The sequence below is a fragment of the Sminthopsis crassicaudata genome, chromosome 2 (assembly GCF_048593235.1).
Source record: "Sminthopsis crassicaudata isolate SCR6 chromosome 2, ASM4859323v1, whole genome shotgun sequence".
NCBI classification, from domain to species: Eukaryota; Metazoa; Chordata; class Mammalia; order Dasyuromorphia; family Dasyuridae; genus Sminthopsis; species Sminthopsis crassicaudata.
In genome coordinates, this window is record NC_133618.1 from 384,126,839 (window position 1) to 384,144,054 (window position 17,216).

Below are 17,216 nucleotides of genomic sequence, written 5' to 3' on the forward strand. Positions count from 1 at the left end.
GGTTCAAGAAAACAGTGTACCAAGAGTGACTGCCAACACCAATGAAGGCAAGAGTGCTTGAAGTTGAAGTAAAAAAAGGCTCTTCTCACTATAGTCAGGAAATAACTCTGTGGAAAATTAACAGTACTTGGGATTCTTCCCTCAAGCTCTTGCCTTACAGGTTTGTTGTAAAACCCAGATGAGATAATATGTGGAAAGCAGCTTACAAATCTTATGCATTGCCTTGACTGGTGATTATCTATTGAGAATAATTGATTCTAAAGTTTTTTAAAGTGTGTTTGAAATTTGATTTGACTGTTGTTTTTGTGATTAAGGTCACCAGATCAGCTCTGGCAGCAGAAGAGCCTAAGGCTGAAAGATTGAAGGCTCAACTTAAGGAACTTGTCCAGTTTAACCATGATTTCCAGCCCCTTTCAGACAGTGTTGTGACTACCATGCAAGAATTCCAAAGGTATTTAGAATTGGTGACACTTTTAAGAATGAATAGATTTGGCCCCATCACTCTTGTGGTCGAAATCTTCAACGGTTACCTATTTTTTTGTTTAGCATTGAAAGTCCTTAATAATCTTGTACCAACAACTCATTTTATATTTTCTGCTTCACAACTCCCTTCTATATTCAAGTCAAACTCATCATTCACCATGTTTCACATTTTTCCTGCTTCAGTATTTTGTACTCACTCTGTTCTCTTGGAATGTCCTGCTAGATTCTATTATATTTCTATGCTTCAGTATCTTTTACTCACTCTGTTCTTTTTGCCTGGAATGCCCTGTTAGATTCTATTATATTTCTATCCTATGTATCCTTGTACAGAATTCTTTTATGCACTTATCAAGTGATATCTCATATTCCATGACCAACATTTTCATTTTTACTAGACTATAAGCTCCAAAGATCAGGGATTATCTAAATTCATTCTCTCTCTCTCTCTCTCTCTCTCTCTCTCTCTCTCTCTCTCTCTCTCTCTCTCTCTCTCTCTCTCTCTCACTAGCATGGTACTTTGCACAAAGTGGGTACCTGATAAATCTCTATTATATAATATGAAATCTGGGAGATAAACAGTCACCTAAAAACAGATCTACAGACAATTTTCTTTTAAATTTGATACCTTTGTCTTTTCATCCCTCAAAATTATGTTGTTAGCTTTTAATACATGTAATATTAACAATTGCAATTAATCCATTCACTCATTTGACATAGCCCAAAGACTTGGATTTAGCTTCTTAAGATATATTCTTCTCATCTGCCATTTCCTCTAAGCCTCTGGATGTAATTTAGTCAGCATTTCCTTCTAATATTGTTATAATGGTGCGTAAAGGAAATATAAGTTTCAAATTTGAATAAACCTTTCTAACTAAATGATAGCACTTGAGTAGAAGTATAACATCTGGCATTTCTGTAGTGCTTCAACTCACAAAACCTGAAACAGGTAAAGTAAATATTATTGTACCCATTTTATAGATATAGAAACTGAGGCTCAACGAAGTTTAATAGTTTGTATAAGGTCATATAGAGAGCATCTGGTTAAGACTAGAATCAATGTTTCCATAGCCTGTGATTTTTACATGAACCATGCTTCTTCAAACAAATTTCCTTGATGGATTATGGAATTGCAGCAAATAGTTGGGACTGCCCATAGATCAAAAACTGAAGCTTTTGAATTAAACAATTTAAACTACTTTGAAATTGTGGCTATCTGAAAATAAAATAAGACAAATAAGACACCAAGTTTCCTGCTTCAGCCCAACCCTCTCAAGTGTCTTTCAGCCATTTTCTTTTTGATGGACTAAGAAATAAGTAGAATGAATTGCCTCAGTGGGTAATGAGTTCCCCATCACCAGAAGTGCTTAATGTATGGCTGCTTACCAAGGAGGGTATAAGAGGGACAGGTTTAAATTAGACAACCTCTGAGGTCCCATTCAAATCTTTGAATCTATGATTCTAAAAGATTAGAGCCAGCAGTTATTTATAATATTCTGTAGCTTTTTATTAAAATTTAAAGATCACAGAATCATATTGTGTCAGAGTTGGAAAGGACCTCTGTGATCAGTTAGTCCAAAAAGATAACTAAATGGATCTCAGTAAATGGTCATCTAGAATCTTTTTGAATAATACCAATGATGGGAAATTTCACATCACTCAAGATATTTCAGCATAATTTTGGATGGCTCTCATCATGCAATTTTTTCCTTATGTGGAAAATGCATGCCTACAACTTCTTTCTCTAGACTAGTCAGAAAAATTCTTATCCCTTTCTTGCACTTTTATGAATCTCTTTCTGAGGCTCTATTAGTGGAGATACTTTGGTTCAAATAGACTTGTAATCTTCTTCTGTTCCTCTCACCCTCTCACCATCTAAGAGATATATTATAGTCCTTTGGTCTTCTAATTCAGTAAGGTACAAGCTAAAATCACACCTCTACAGTGAATCTTAAAAATATACATATTAGCACTGGAAAAAAATAACTTTAGTTTCCTTGTCTGTGAAGTGCTGAGGTTATACTAGAAAATAATGATAACCAACATTCTATAGAATTTTAAGATTTACAAATCATTCTTTACAAGAGCCCTGAGTAGGAAGTAGTATAAGTGTTACATTCATTTTAGAGATGAAGAAATAGAAACCTAGTGAGGTTAAGGGACTTGCTCACAATCACACAGCTGACCAATCAATGAAGGAATGAAAAAGTCTGGCCTCAAACTGAGTTTCTCTGACTTCAAGCCTAGTGACCTTTCTACTATATTTCCTTGCCTCTTTTTAAAATTAAATGATATACACATTTGGATTTTTTATGGATTTTTGAGTACACAAACTTCAGATGCAAAACATTAGATGTAGAAACTGACTCAGCCTTTCTTCTACTTCTGATTTCTTGAACACTCCCTATTAATCCTGCCTCTGTATTTTCCTGCTACTCCTGCTTAAACATGATATATCAGAACTTCATAGAGCAGATTTTAGCTGTGTGTACATTCATGGTCCTCTAGTGCCCTCTTGGACAAGTCTCAGAACCCAGAAGCCTACTTGCATGTTCTCAGGATAGGAAAATTTTGTTGTCAGGTTTTCTGCATTTTAGATGGAAATTGACAAAATAGGATAAAGAAAAAAGTACTGACTAAAGTAAGGAACCCAGGATTCAATCCAGGTTCAAACTCTTACATAGAAAGTTCCCTTAATTATCTGAGTTTGTTTCCAAACTAATTTTTACGTAATTGCACAATATCCCTCAGAAGAGAATGGTGATAAAAAGTATTTTATAAATCTTAAAACTCTATAGAGCTTTGTATAAATCTTTGACCTATAACAAATCTGGCCCTCAATTTCAACAGTAAAATAAGGTAGTTGGATTCAATTCTTTCTAAAAATCCACATAATGCTAATTAATATTCTGTGTCTCTAAGGTTATGAAGTCATAAATTAAGACTTGAAAAAAACCTCATAGATCTTTAGATCCAATATTTTTTGATAGTTTTCTTTGAGTTTTGATGATTAAAGGTTCAAGTTTGAGACTAGGAACATATATTCGATCTAAACTAATTTGCTTAGTAGAGATGTTAGGCAAAAATGACCACAGGTTCTCAAAGGCTATGTCAGTGGAGCACATGTTCTAACTTGTTGAAATAAATCATACATAATTCTGCTTACTATCCATATACTTTTCACTTTTCACCTGAGAATCAATCCAGGTAGGTCCTGAGAAGTTTTTTCCAAGGTTTACTGGAATGTGATTTTTTTTGACCACCATGATTCACCAAGACCATCACTTAAGATATAGCAAAATTGAATCCCGCATTAATTAAGGCAGTTCCCACACCTGTGAAATCACATCCTTGCACTATTAAAGTTTTTGAAGTATGGCTTGATCAGATTCTTCTCCTGCCTCTATCCTCCTCTACTGCTCCCATAAAAGGAATAAAAAATATTTAATGGAAAAGTCATAGAAACTACAGAATCCTACTTCACAAGGTAATGGAAGACACAAAGGAAAAGCAGAAGTGACACTAAAGTACCAATGTGTGTTTTTCCTTCTTATTTATCTATTAGCACAAAAAACTTCACAGCTGTCTTCTAGTCTACAGTAATGTCTGGGCAGAAACTATATTTCTGCTGAATGCCCCCATTTTTCAAATTCTATGGATTATGAGTGACACTGCTTGTTGGGAGATAAGTGAATCTTCTGTATAATTGTCTGAGAACCTTATGCCAAATAAATAAGATCTTCAATATCTCACAAAATTCATAAGCTGTTGACCTTAGAATTCATAGAATACAGAGAAATAATAGAATAATCTAATCACTGCTTCATATGTTTTATTTTTTCCTTTTATTACCATCGTTTTCACATACTTTTAAAAGCTGAAATTTGTCACTATTTTCTTCCCTACTCTACCTTCCTTAAATTCTACTCTTCCTGTGCTCGTGTTTCCTGTTGAGCTTAATTCATTTCTATATCAAATTATGTATGTATGTATGTATGTATATATAGGAATATTTGTGAATGTATTTGTAGGTAGTGTAGTGTAGAATATAGATAGAACTAATCTTCATCTAATTCAGATAAGAGTGAGAATCATGTGACTTCCACTTCTCTAACTCTTTTCTTCACAATTGTATATTATGTGCATATGTAACCACATTTATGAGAAATAATACATTCCACCACCTTCTTCTTTTATACATTAGGAATTCCTTTTTCCTTCCTTTTCTTCCCTCATTTAAGACCATCTAAGCAGAAAAAAAAATCCCCTTGTTTTTCTTATTTAACTCCCTCTGCTATCTTGAAAGATATTGGGACCCCACAGATATACTTGTTTCTTCTCCTCCATGAACACATAAATATTTCATCATTATATAGCTTCTTACAATTGTATAAGTGCATTTTAAGTTCCTAGAATTCTCTTGACTCTTGTGTTTGCATTTCAAAGTTTCTTTTCAGTTCAGATCTCTTCAACAGGAATTCTTGAAAGTCATTTATGCCACGAAAGATTATTTTTTTAATCCTTTGTTGTATTATATTCATTTTTTCCAGGATTCATTATTCTTAGTTGTAAGCCTTTATCTTTTGCCTTTTGGAATATCATATTCCAAGATTTTCTTTCTTTTTTAGTGTTTCTTACCAAGTCCTTGATAGTGGTTTATTCCTTGGTATTTGAACTCTTTCTGATTGCTTGAAATATTTTTTCTTTAATTTTAAAGTTCCAAATTTTGGCTATAATTTTCTTTAGAATTTCATTTTGAGTTCTATTTCAGAAAGTAACCAGTGGATTTTTTTTTTACTTTTCTCTCTGGTTCTAAAAGATCTAATAATTTTCAGTTCTGGCTTCTTGAAATGTGGCATAGGCTTGTTTTGGTTTATTTGTTTGTTTTTGAGAAAATACAGTGAACCTTAAAATACCTCTCCTTGACTTGTTTTCCAGGTCAGTTTTTTAAAAAACAATAGTTGCCTTCTATTTCCTTTTTTCAGTGTTGTGATTATGTTTTAATATTTCTTGTTATATTATGTAATCACAGATTTCTGTCTTATCTACTCTAATTTTAAATGAAGTTTATTAATTATTTGGGTAACATTTTCTACCTTCTAATGTGAACTCTATTTCCACCTTTCAATTTTTTTCCTCCAGAACTCTTATTTTGCTTATAATTTTGTGTTTCATCTCTTGCTTCATTTCTTCTCTGTTGCCAAGTGATTTTTTTTCTCTGAGACTCTTATATTTCTTGGAGAGTTACTGTCTTTTCTGGATTGATCTGCTGACTTTCTCTAGTATGTCCATATTCACAGAACTGACAGTTTTCAGGCCTCCCTCCATCATTGGGTGCTGTGGTTTTGAAGGCCCTCTGGAAGATCTCAGTTTGTGGACTTTTTGTCACCCTAGGTTATCTCAACCAGAATTCCACTGATTTATTGGTTAGAGCATTGCAAATTTTCAAATTGCGTAAATTTTCTTTAGCTGAACATTCCCACTTTCATGGATACTGAGTACAATAGATTTCAGTATCCTGGGAGTGTCTCTGGTCCATCCTAGAAATCTTCCAGCATATTTTATCAGAACTTCTGCTGGTGACTCTGCTGTGCTAGATTGTAACGTGCTCTCCTGGCAGTTACAATTACTAGTCTGTCCTAGACCCACCAGAGTACCTTTGACCACTGTCCTCTGCAGTGTGAACTCTACCTGGCTCGCCTCCTCTGAGGCCTTCAAAGGTCTCTGGCCACAATCTCTTGAATCTATAGCTTAATAACCAGTAGCGCACTCAAGAACAGCCACGTGTAATCTTAAAAGCCTTTATTATACCTACTCACATAATGCCTTAACTGATGCCCTGACTTGTTGGTTCCCGAGTGAACACCTGGTCAGAAGACCCATGTGTCACTACCAAAACCCTTACCTCTTTTGGCTATCCATCTTGGCTTGGCCACCCAGGCTAGGGAGCCAGGGTGAAGGACACCAGGTTAAAGAGGGCGATTGCTGCCTACAGTGGGCTTACATAGGGCCTGTGAGGTCACACACACAGCCAATCAGCGAGAGAGTCACCCATTACGAAGCTATCTCAATATGGCCAGGATCCTGCCCAAGGGCAGTCCTAATATCCACAGAAATTACTTCCGGACCACTCAATCTCCCGATTTGCTGTGGCACCCATTTAAAGGCCCCTTACACTAGATGAATGAATTTATTGTGGTTTCTCTTTGGAATTATTGGTCATTATTTAGTCTAATTGTTACCATAGATCTTTGGTGGAATCCATGTATGAGAACTGAATTCCTTTGCATGCATCTATCTACACAGCCATCTTAACAAAAAGTCTTTTTTTATCTCTTCCTTCTGTCCCCTCTTTTCCCTTCCTCTTGGCTTAACTTTCTTCTACAATTCCTTAATATATCAGCTATAAGTAATCCTCGTCCCACACTGACAGAAAGACTGAGAATAAGAATGAAATACATCTTTCTTTACTTTTCTCTTCCTCTCACAGTAATAATGTCTGAGACCCTTGTAGGGTTTGAGGGAAACAGAAGTATATGATTCCTGGCACTGACTACATTGAAATATACTTCTCAATGGGCTTCTTATTTATAAGCAGAATTAGTACAAAGTTCTTAAATGTTAAAAAGTAGTTTGGAAACAGAGCATTAATAAGGGAGACAAATGCTTATGAAAAAAAATGAATTCCTATCTTTGTATCTTTTAACACCATAATAAAGTCAAAGTTTTGGAATTTTTTGAAAGATGAGCATGAGAGATTTCCATACCGATCTCTTCTACATTCATCCAAATGCTGCATGTAGTAATCTGATAGAGTCTAGAACTGTGGGAATTAAAACAAAACAATTTGGTTAGGCCTAAATACTGTGTCAGTGACAGCGGAGAATAGGGTAGATATATACTATTGGAAAGTGCTATCTGTGGTTAAAATAAAACACAACAATAACAACAGAAAAAAACCACAGTATATAAACAAATCAATAATGGAAGGAACATTTGAATAGAAGTTAGAATAATTGGTTCAAGACTTGGCTTTATAACTCTCCTGATGTGACCTAAATTATATTTAATCTCCCAGGACCAGTCAGTATTTTCTCTTGTAAACTATATCTAATAATAACTGTTCCCAGAGTAGTTGCATCAAATGTGATAACGAATGACAAACACTTTGTAAACTTTCTTCTTGTTGTTTTGTTAATTTGTGTATAAAATGTAATTGTTCATGTATGTTGTTTATTTATATAGTGATATTTACATACTAGTATTTATACACTGCTTTAAAATTTGCAAAGTTCTATGCATCTTATATCTTTGGATCTTCATAACCCTGTGAGGCCGATAAAGAAAACAAGGCTGAGATAATTGTTAAGTGACTTACCCAGGGTTATGTAGCAAGTGAGTGTGTGGAGTGGGATTTGAGTTATCTTGAGTCTAAGTCCAGCATTCTTACCCCCTTATTCAACATTTTAGGGCACCTTTATATAAAGGAGTAGAAAATAATGGATTTGAACTAACTGAACCTGAAGGTCCCTTCCAGTGGTAATATTGTATGATTCTTGGCTTTGAGTCCCAGAGGGTTCAGCCAAAGAGAGAATCAAAATTATGAATTGGAAAGATGTAGAGGGCCTCCTCAGAGAAGAAACTGGGGTTGAAGCCAGTTTCTGACAAAGAGCAAGCAGGGAAAGCCTTATGTAGTGGAAAGAGCCTGGCTTAAATTCAGCAGACCTGGTTTTCAATTCTGGCTCTTTTCCTAGCTGGTAACTGTGGACCAATTGCTTACATTTTCTGACCTTTAATTTCCTCAAGCATTAAATAAATAGGCATAAGTACTTTACATCTCTGAGCCTGTCCAAGTTTCTTCATTTGTAAAATGAAGATGATAATACTTATATTATCTACCTCATAAAATTATTGTAAGGAAGAGATTTATAAACCATAAAGTGCTAGAAGTGTGAATCATTATGTATTATTATGTATCTATCAATCACTAAAGTTAACATTTGTTAAGTGCTGAACATGTAGCAGTCTGTAAATAGAAGTGCTGGGAGTAAAAAGAAAGATAAAAACACAAAAATATCCTCTTTTTTCATGGAGTTCATATACTTTTGGGGAAGGTGACATACAAATAAATAGGTGCATACAACAGAGATACATATATGCAAAGTAGAAGCAAAATAATCAAAGAGAAAGGGTTAAATAATTGGGAAAATTGGGAAAAGTAGAAGGTGGTGTTTGACTGCCTGACAAAAATAATTCAAATATCAAGAAGCAACAATCAGAATTACCCATGATCTGGCAGCTTCTACAATAAAGGATCAGAGAATCTGGAATATCATATTTCAGAAGACAGAGGACCTAAGGTTATAAGCAAGAATTAATTACCTAGTGAGACTCAGCATCATCTTTCAAGGAAGGCTATGGAGCTTCAATGAAGTAAGAGACTTTCAATCATTTCTGTTGAAAAAAACAGAACTAAACAGAAAATTTAATTTACAAATACAGACTTGAGAAACATAGAAAGGTAACTAGGGGGAATCTGTATATTATTTAAAAATTAAACTGTTTATATCCCTAGATGGGAAAATAATATTTATAACTCCGGAGAACTGTATCTGTCACTGGGACAAACAGAGGGTGTGTTTAGGAATGGACTCTAATGTGATAACAGCAAAGAAAAAGACATTAAGGGGTGGGAAAAGGTCTATACTGGAAAAAAGAAGAAAGAGGAGATATAATGGGACAATTAGTTCACATGAAGAATTCTCACATGAAGGTGTGAAAGACTTATTAAAATCAAGGAAAAGAAGGGAGGAGGTGAGCATTGTCTGAAGCTTGATCTTATCTTGGCTCTAAGGGAATGATGTAATCATTCAACTGATTATAGAAATTTATCTAACCCTTTCAAGAAGTAGGAGGAGAAAGAGGAAAGAAAAAGGAGGGATAGGGAAGGCAGAAACACTAGGTGAAAAGTGAAGTCGAGTGGATGCTTGAAATGAGTCTTTTTTTTTTTTTTTTCTTTTACTGAGGCAACTGGAGTTAAGTGACTTGCCCAGGGTTACACAGCAAGAAAGTGTTAAGTGTTTGAGAACAGATTTGAACTCAGGTCCACCTGACTTTAGGGCTGATGCTCTATCATTATTCCCTCACCTTCATGGTCTGACATAGGAAATTGATTTGAAAATGACTCCATAGGAATGAGATATTAAAGGCAGAGAAGAAGCTGAAGGCTATTATTGTGTTTAGGGAAAGGATAATGAGGTAATGGAGTTCTGAACTGATGATGGCCACTGGAACACCTAGCTGTTCCTTGTTGTGCCAAAATATATAGAGATGAGTTGAGAAATATTCATTTTTAATTGAAAAATTTATTAAAATCAACTGGCTCACAGGATTCGCATCCAAAGCCCTTGGTACTGAACAAAAGGACATAGGGTTTTTTATAGTTGGACAGAAACTTGCAAACTTTTCTGACATATTTGCAACTGTTTGTTAAGGGAATACATAAAGACAGGGGCAGGGAGACAAGTCTCGCATGAGGTTTCCCCTACTAATATTATGTAGGAGAGAAGGAGACAAGGGTGCAAAAGGAGTTTGAGATTGGATTCATTTTAAATTCTCAAACCCAATTTTCCTGGGGAGTTGGAGCTATATAACATAAATTTCTTGTGGATTCAGTCTGCACAATTTTAAGACATTCCTCTGTCCTATTCTACAGTGCATAACTAGAAATGAAAGGCAATAAATGGTGGGAGTGATCCAGGATGGAAGTTTGATAAGGAATGATTGGTGGTATGATCTGGGGACTAGGACCTCATGTATAAAGGAGAGTGTGGAGTTGAATTGGCTTATCAAGGAGTCAAGATAAGGAAGAGAGGAGGCTGCATCCAGATCAGCAGAGATTGCTTGTGAAAGGACTCAGGGGTGGGGAGTTTGGAAGTCCTAGTAAGCATAAATAACAGATTTAGGCATTGCAAAGTAAAGAGGAAGAATATAATAATAAAAGATTATGATTAATTGCAAGAATTTCAGAGTTCATATATCTAGAAATGGGTGCAAGGTCAAGGTTCTGACCATTCTTTGTCATGCTCTGTGTGAGAAGTAAGTTGGGGAAAATGATTAAATTGAGGAGCTTGAAAGATAAGGTGTTTGATTATTAGTATGGATGAAGTTCCCTAGTATGAGAGGAAGAAGTTATTGGTCACATCACTAGTGGATGTTACATCCCTCATTGAAATCTGTTGTCATCTTAACTAGCCCTTCACCATCTTCACCCCTTCACCATCCTGTACAAGATCTTTTTCTGTATCACTCTGCCTTTTGGTAATCAGTATATTATTGCTGATTTCATGAATGGGAAAATTGAGGACAGGCAGTATTATTGAAAAGCCAATGTGAGTTAAACAATAAGTGGTGGCTTTTAGGTATCCAAAGAAGTTTGAGGGCCTCTCCCTACTTCCTTTTTACCTTTGTGGATTCTCTTACTCAGGCTCTGCTTTGGTCCACACAAAGGTCATATAATTCTAAGCCTGTTGCCTCTTGTTCTGTTAAGAAGCTTCATTTCTTTTTCTCACTCTCTTCTCCTAAGAAATTGGGTCCATGGTTCCCCTTGCATGTTGTCAAATAATACTCAGTTTTCTATTCTGGAACGTTATTTTTAGTATAGTGTCTGACATAGTGTAAGTAGTTAATAAATGTCTTCTGATCTCTGTCTTTGTTTTCCTGTTTCTCTGTCTATACATTTGTCTCATTCATTCAATCCAACCATCTTGCATCCGTCTACAACACCCTATGCCACTTGTCTGAGGGTTTTTCTTTCTACTTTTTACTATTTTTATAAAGGCTTGAAGATATAATTAAAAGTATTTCAGGTTGCATGTTACCAGTGTTGTGTCTGAAAAGTCCCTGCAACATGTCTTGGCTTGCCTTCAATATTTTATTAAAAGTGTTCTTGCTTGGTTTTGTTTTGAAAAATGGCAGACGCCTGCATTATTTTTCAAAACTGCCTTATGTTCATTGACCTCCTCAAATTTCAAGTGCTAAAGTATGTATAACAGGTGGTGCTGTGTTTCATGGCTTAAACCAGCCATTCAGCTTTTTCTTTGGCGTTATTCCCACTGGGCAATTTAGAGCTTACCACTGAAGAATACAAACATCAGACTGTGGAAAACAGGGCATTTTCAAAGAATTATGGTCAACTATCAGACCTCTGAGTAACTGAGTGGCAGTGTATTCTAAAGGTGTGAAATTGGTTTCCAAATTAGAAGAAGGGGAATTAATATAAGGCTTCTTGCTTTGTGGGGAAACCAGTTACCGATAGAGAATGTGGATTTATACTCTAGTGAAAATTAATTCAGCAGTAATGAGGATATCTATGTTGGGCAAGTGGGATGATTGCTCTCTTATATTTCCCTTGACCCTTGTGGGGGAGGGAAGACAGTACTACTCATTCTTAATCACTCTCTTGGCTCCTTCTCTCTGGCTTCCTTTCAAATCTGCCTTGGAAAAGCAATGAGAAGGGAACAGGCCAAGGCCCTACCTCCCAAGGCCAAACAACTATCATAACCTCCCCTGACAAAAATAGCACACCATTTGCCGAAAAAGAAAGTCTAAGTTACTGCATCTACCCATGGAAGCTGGGGTTTTTTGTTTGTTTGTTTTTAATAAATGAATCAATGATTATAAAATTTTTCCTCCTATGTGCTCCCCAGCTACTGCCTGTCTATGCTACTTTTTGTGAACAAACATATGTAAATTAGCAATGCAGGGATTCAACATGTTTATCATACTTAAAAGACTGAAATAAAGTAAATAAGCTCTTAGGAAACAGAGATTCAGAAAATGTTCTCCTGAGAGAAGAGAGAGGGGTTGAGAACTCATCAACTCTACTCTCAGCAGCACAGAGGGTTCCAGGAACCCAGCTTTGTATTGTTTCTACACATTTCAACCATGCAATTCCTATGCTATAGCTAAGCTCTGAGTGTCTCATGCCTGGTGCCCTCCCCACATAATTGTCTAAGGGAGTCGTCTCAGTTCACTAATAGAGTGGCTAGGCTCAGAGGATGCTTTTGGTTCTGTGCCATAGGAATTACATTCTTGCTCTTTGGCTGCATGTCTTGGGATCTAGGAGGAGAATACTTAGGGATTTTTATCTTGATCCATCATCCTTATCTCCTTAACAACTTAATGGGCGCTATGTAAATAATGCCATCCTGCTAAAATAGTCTTTTGTATTTTTTTTTTTTTTTGATCCTTACAGGATTAAAGAAAATTCTTCTAAACTGAAAAACCGTTCTGGGACAGACCTGTGGCAGTATTTTCAGCACCCATTTCAAGAGTTCCAGCTGTGGAAAGCACTGACCCAGAAACTCTTGACTATCACTGACAACCTACCAGATCTCCCATCAATACATACCTTTTTGCCACAGATTGAGGTAAATAGGATAGTGTCATGAGAGGAAGGCTGTACAAGGTTCCTTTAGTTTGTGTTGGAAGGAAATATACACGAGGCTGCTCACTGAGAGCTTTTCACTCCTTCAAGTGTTCCTTGCTATCTTCTTGGACATGGTTATCAGTTTGTATGATTTGTAAAGCACAAAGATTTACAAAGGGAGCTAGATGGTACACTGGATAGACCACTGGGCATACAATTAAAGATTACATTTGAATTCAAATCTTACCTTAGACAGATATAGATATGTGGCCTGAGGAAAAGGTACTTAGCCTCTGTTTGCTTCAGATTCTCAACTGTAAAATCAGGATAATAATACTAACTTCATCCCAGCATTGTTGTAAGGATCTAATGACAATATTCATACTAACTTTACTATGATTTTATGATGTCTCTCCTTTTTGGTAATCATTTACCTATTTTAGAAAAAGAGTTACCTATAATATCACATCACAGGATTATTTTTTTTATTTTATATATATATATATATATATATATATATATATATATATTTTATAATATTATCCCTTGTATTCATTTTTCCAAATTACCCCCCCTCCCTCTATTCCCTCCCCCCGACGACAGGCAATACCATACATTTTACATGTGTTACAATATAGTCTAGGTACAATACATGTGTGTGAATATCATTTTCTTGTTGCACAATAAACATTAGAATCCGAAGGTACATGCAATCTGGGCAGACAGATATTAGTGCTAACAATTTTCATTCCCCTCCCAGTGTTTCTTCTCTGGGTGTAGCTACCTCTGTCCATCATTGATCAACTGGAAGTGAGTTGGATCTTCTTTATGTTGAAGATTTCCACTTCCATCAGAATACATCCTCATACAGTATTGTTGTTGAAGTGTACAGCGATCTTCTGGTTCTGCTCATTTCACTCAGCATCAGTTGATTTAAGTCTCTCCAGGCCTCTCTGTATTCCTCCTGCTGGTCATTTCTTACCGAGCAATAATATTCCATAACCTTCATATACCACAATTTACCCAACCATTCTCCAACTGATGGACATCCATTCATCTTCCAGTTTCTAGCTACAACAAAAAGAGCTGCCACAAACATTTTGGCACATATATGTCTCTTTCCGCTCTTTAGTATTTCTTTGGGATATAATCCCAGTAGTAGCGCTGCTGGGTCAAAGGGTATGCACAGTTTGATAACTTTTTGGGCATAGTTTCAAATTGCTCTCCAGAATGGCTGGATTCTTTCACAACTCCACCAGCAATGTATTAGTGTCCCAATTTCCCCACATCCCCTCCAACATTTGTCATTATTTGTTCCTGTCATCTTAGCCAATCTGACAGGTGTGTAGTGGTATCTCAGAGTGGTCTTAATTTGCATTTCTCTGATCAGTAGTGATTTGGAACACTCTTTCATATGAGTGGATATAGTTTCAATTTCTTCCTCTGAGAATTGTCTGTTCATATCCCTTGACCATTTATCAACTGGAGAATGGTTCGGTTTCTTATAAATTATGGTCAGTTCTCTATATATTTTGGAAATGAGACCTTTGTCAGAACCTTTGTTTTTAAAAATATTTTCCCAATTTGTTACTTCCCTTCTAATCTTGTTTGCATTAGTATTATTTGTACAGAAACTTTTTAGTTTGATGTAATCAAAATCTTCTATTTTGTGATCAATAATGATCTCTAGTTCTCCTCTGGTCATAAATTCCTTCCTCCTCCACAAGTCTGAGAGGTAGATTATCCTCTGTTCCTCTAATCTATTTATTATCTCCCTCTTTATGCCTAAATCATGGACCCATTTTGATCTTATCTTGGTATATGGTGTTAAGTGTGGATCCATATCTAATTTCTGCCATACTAATTTCCAGTTTTCCCAACAGTTTTTTCCGAATAATGAATTTTTATCCCTAATGTTGGAATCTTTGGGTTTGTCAAAGATTAGATTGCTATAGATGTACCCTTTTTTGTCCTTTGTATCTAATCTGTTCCACTGATCTACCGGTCTATTTCTTAGCCAATACCAAATGGTTTTGGTGACTGCTGCTATATAATATAGCTTTAGATCAGGTACACTTAGACCACCTTCCTCTGAGTTTTTTTTCATTAGTTCCCTTGCAATTCTTGACCTTTTATTCTTCCATATGAATTTTGTTGTTATTTTTTCTAGGTCATTAAAATAGTTTCTTGGGAGTCTGATTGGTATAGCACTAAATAAATAGATTAGTTTGGGGAGTATTGTCATCTTTATTATATTCGCTCGGCCTATCCAAGAGCACTGAATGTCTTTCCAATTATTTAAATCTGATTTTATTTTTGTGGCAAGTGTTTTGTAATTTTTCTCATATAATTCCTGACTTTTCTTTGGTAGATGGATTCCCAAATATTTTATACTCTCAACATTTGTTTGGAATGGAATTTCTCTTTGTATCTCTTGCTGTTGCATTTTGTTAGTGATATATAAAAATGCCGAGGATTTATGTGGATTTATTTTGTATCCTGCCACTTTGCTGAAATTTTGAATTATTTCTAGTAGCTTTTTAGCAGAGTCTTTGGGGTTCTCTAAGTATACCATCATGTCATCTGCAAAAAGTGATAGTTTGATTTCCTCATTTCCTACTCTAATTCCTTGAATCTCTTTCTCGGCTCTTATTGCCGAGGCTAGCGTTTCTAGTACTATATTGAATAGTAATGGTGATAGTGGGCAACCTTGTTTCACTCCTGATCTTACTGGGAAAGGTTGCAGTTTATTTCTATTGCATATTATGCTTACTGACGGTCTTAAATATATACTCCTGATTATTCTAAGGAATAATCCATTTATTCCTGTACTCTCAAGAGTTTTTAGTAGGAATGGATGTTGGATTTTGTCAAATGCTTTTTCTGCATCTATTGAGATGATCATATGGTTCTTATTAATTTGATTATTAATATGGTCAATTATATTAATAGTTTTCCTAATATTAAACCAGCCCTGCATTCCTGGAATAAATCCTACTTGATCATAGTGTATTATCTTGGAGATGATTTTCTGAAGTCTTTTTGCTAATATCTTATTTAAGATTTTAGCATCAATATTCATTAAGGAGATTGGTCTATAATTTTCTTTCTCAGTTTTCGATCTACCAGGTTTAGGTATCAGTACCATGTCTGTGTCATAAAAGGAGTTTGGTAGGACTCCTTCATCCCCTATTTTTTCAAATAATTTATATAACATTGGGGCTAATTGTTCTTTAAATGTTTGGTAGAATTCACATGTGAATCATCTGGCCCTGGGGATTTTTTCCTGGGGAGTTGATTAATAGCTTGTTCTATTTCTTTTTCTGAAATGGGACTATTTAAGCAATTTACCTCCTCCTCTGTTAATCTAGGGAGCCTATATTTTTGGATAAAGTCATCCATTTCACTTAAGTTATCAAATTTATTGGCATAAAGTTGGGCAAAGTAACTCCTTATTATTTCTCTAATTTCCTCTTCATTGGTGGAAAGATCCCCCTTTTCATTTGTAAGACTATCAATTTGATTTTCCTCTTTCTTTTTTTTGATCAAATTTACCAAAGGTTTATCTATTTTATTGGCTTTTTCATAAAACCAACTCTTGGTTTCATTTATTAATTCAATAGTTTTTTTTACTTTCAATTTTATTGATTTCTCCTTTTAATTTTTGTATTTCGAGTTTAATTTTTGGTTGGGGGACAGGATTATTTTTGAGGCTCAAATGAAATAAATATAATATATAGAGTGCTTTGTAAATTTTAAGCTACTTTACAAATATGCATCATTTATGAAGAGGTCTTAAGGCCTCTCCTAGCTCTTACATTTTATAGATGTGTTTTTTCATAATTTAAAACAAAAGGTAATGATATCTTCAAAATGTTAAAGCAATGACAAAATCTTCAAGGAAAAGAATTTTCATTAACCCAGATTTCAAGTAGAGAGAATAATTTGTTTTATATATGTTTACACATGATTTGCTAATTGAATAAAGCAGTTCTATGAACCTTCACCCTTGGGGTAAACATATGTTTTTAAAATATATATTGGCTTTGATTCAAACTTCAGATTGTTGCTGGATTCATCAATTCCTTGCTGAAGGCTAGAATGTGTGACCCTGGGCAAGTCACTTAATCCCAATTGCTTTGGGGGGGGGGGGACGACACAAAACAAACAACAAAAAAGCAACCAAGCACAGAACCATAAAGTCCACAGAATAAATGCTTTGGGAATTCAGAAAAAGAGGGATTCCTGTATATGGAGTATGGAGTTAAGGACAGCTTTATGGAGAAGGCAGTCTGGATGTTAAAGT

The 17,216-nt window shown here is 35.3% G+C and overlaps 1 protein-coding gene across 8 annotated transcripts in view; it reads left to right on the forward strand.

The window, feature by feature from the left end:
• Positions 1 to 17,216, forward strand: part of SYNE3 (spectrin repeat containing nuclear envelope family member 3) — a 192,580-nt gene that overhangs the window by 104,549 nt on the left and 70,815 nt on the right. For all 8 annotated transcript variants that reach the window (XM_074291377.1, XM_074291371.1, XM_074291379.1 and 5 more), the window contains 2 exons: positions 315 to 451; positions 12,737 to 12,911. In XM_074291377.1, the coding sequence (XP_074147478.1) occupies positions 315 to 451; positions 12,737 to 12,911 (312 nt within the window). The remainder of the gene's footprint in view (positions 1 to 314; positions 452 to 12,736; positions 12,912 to 17,216) is intronic.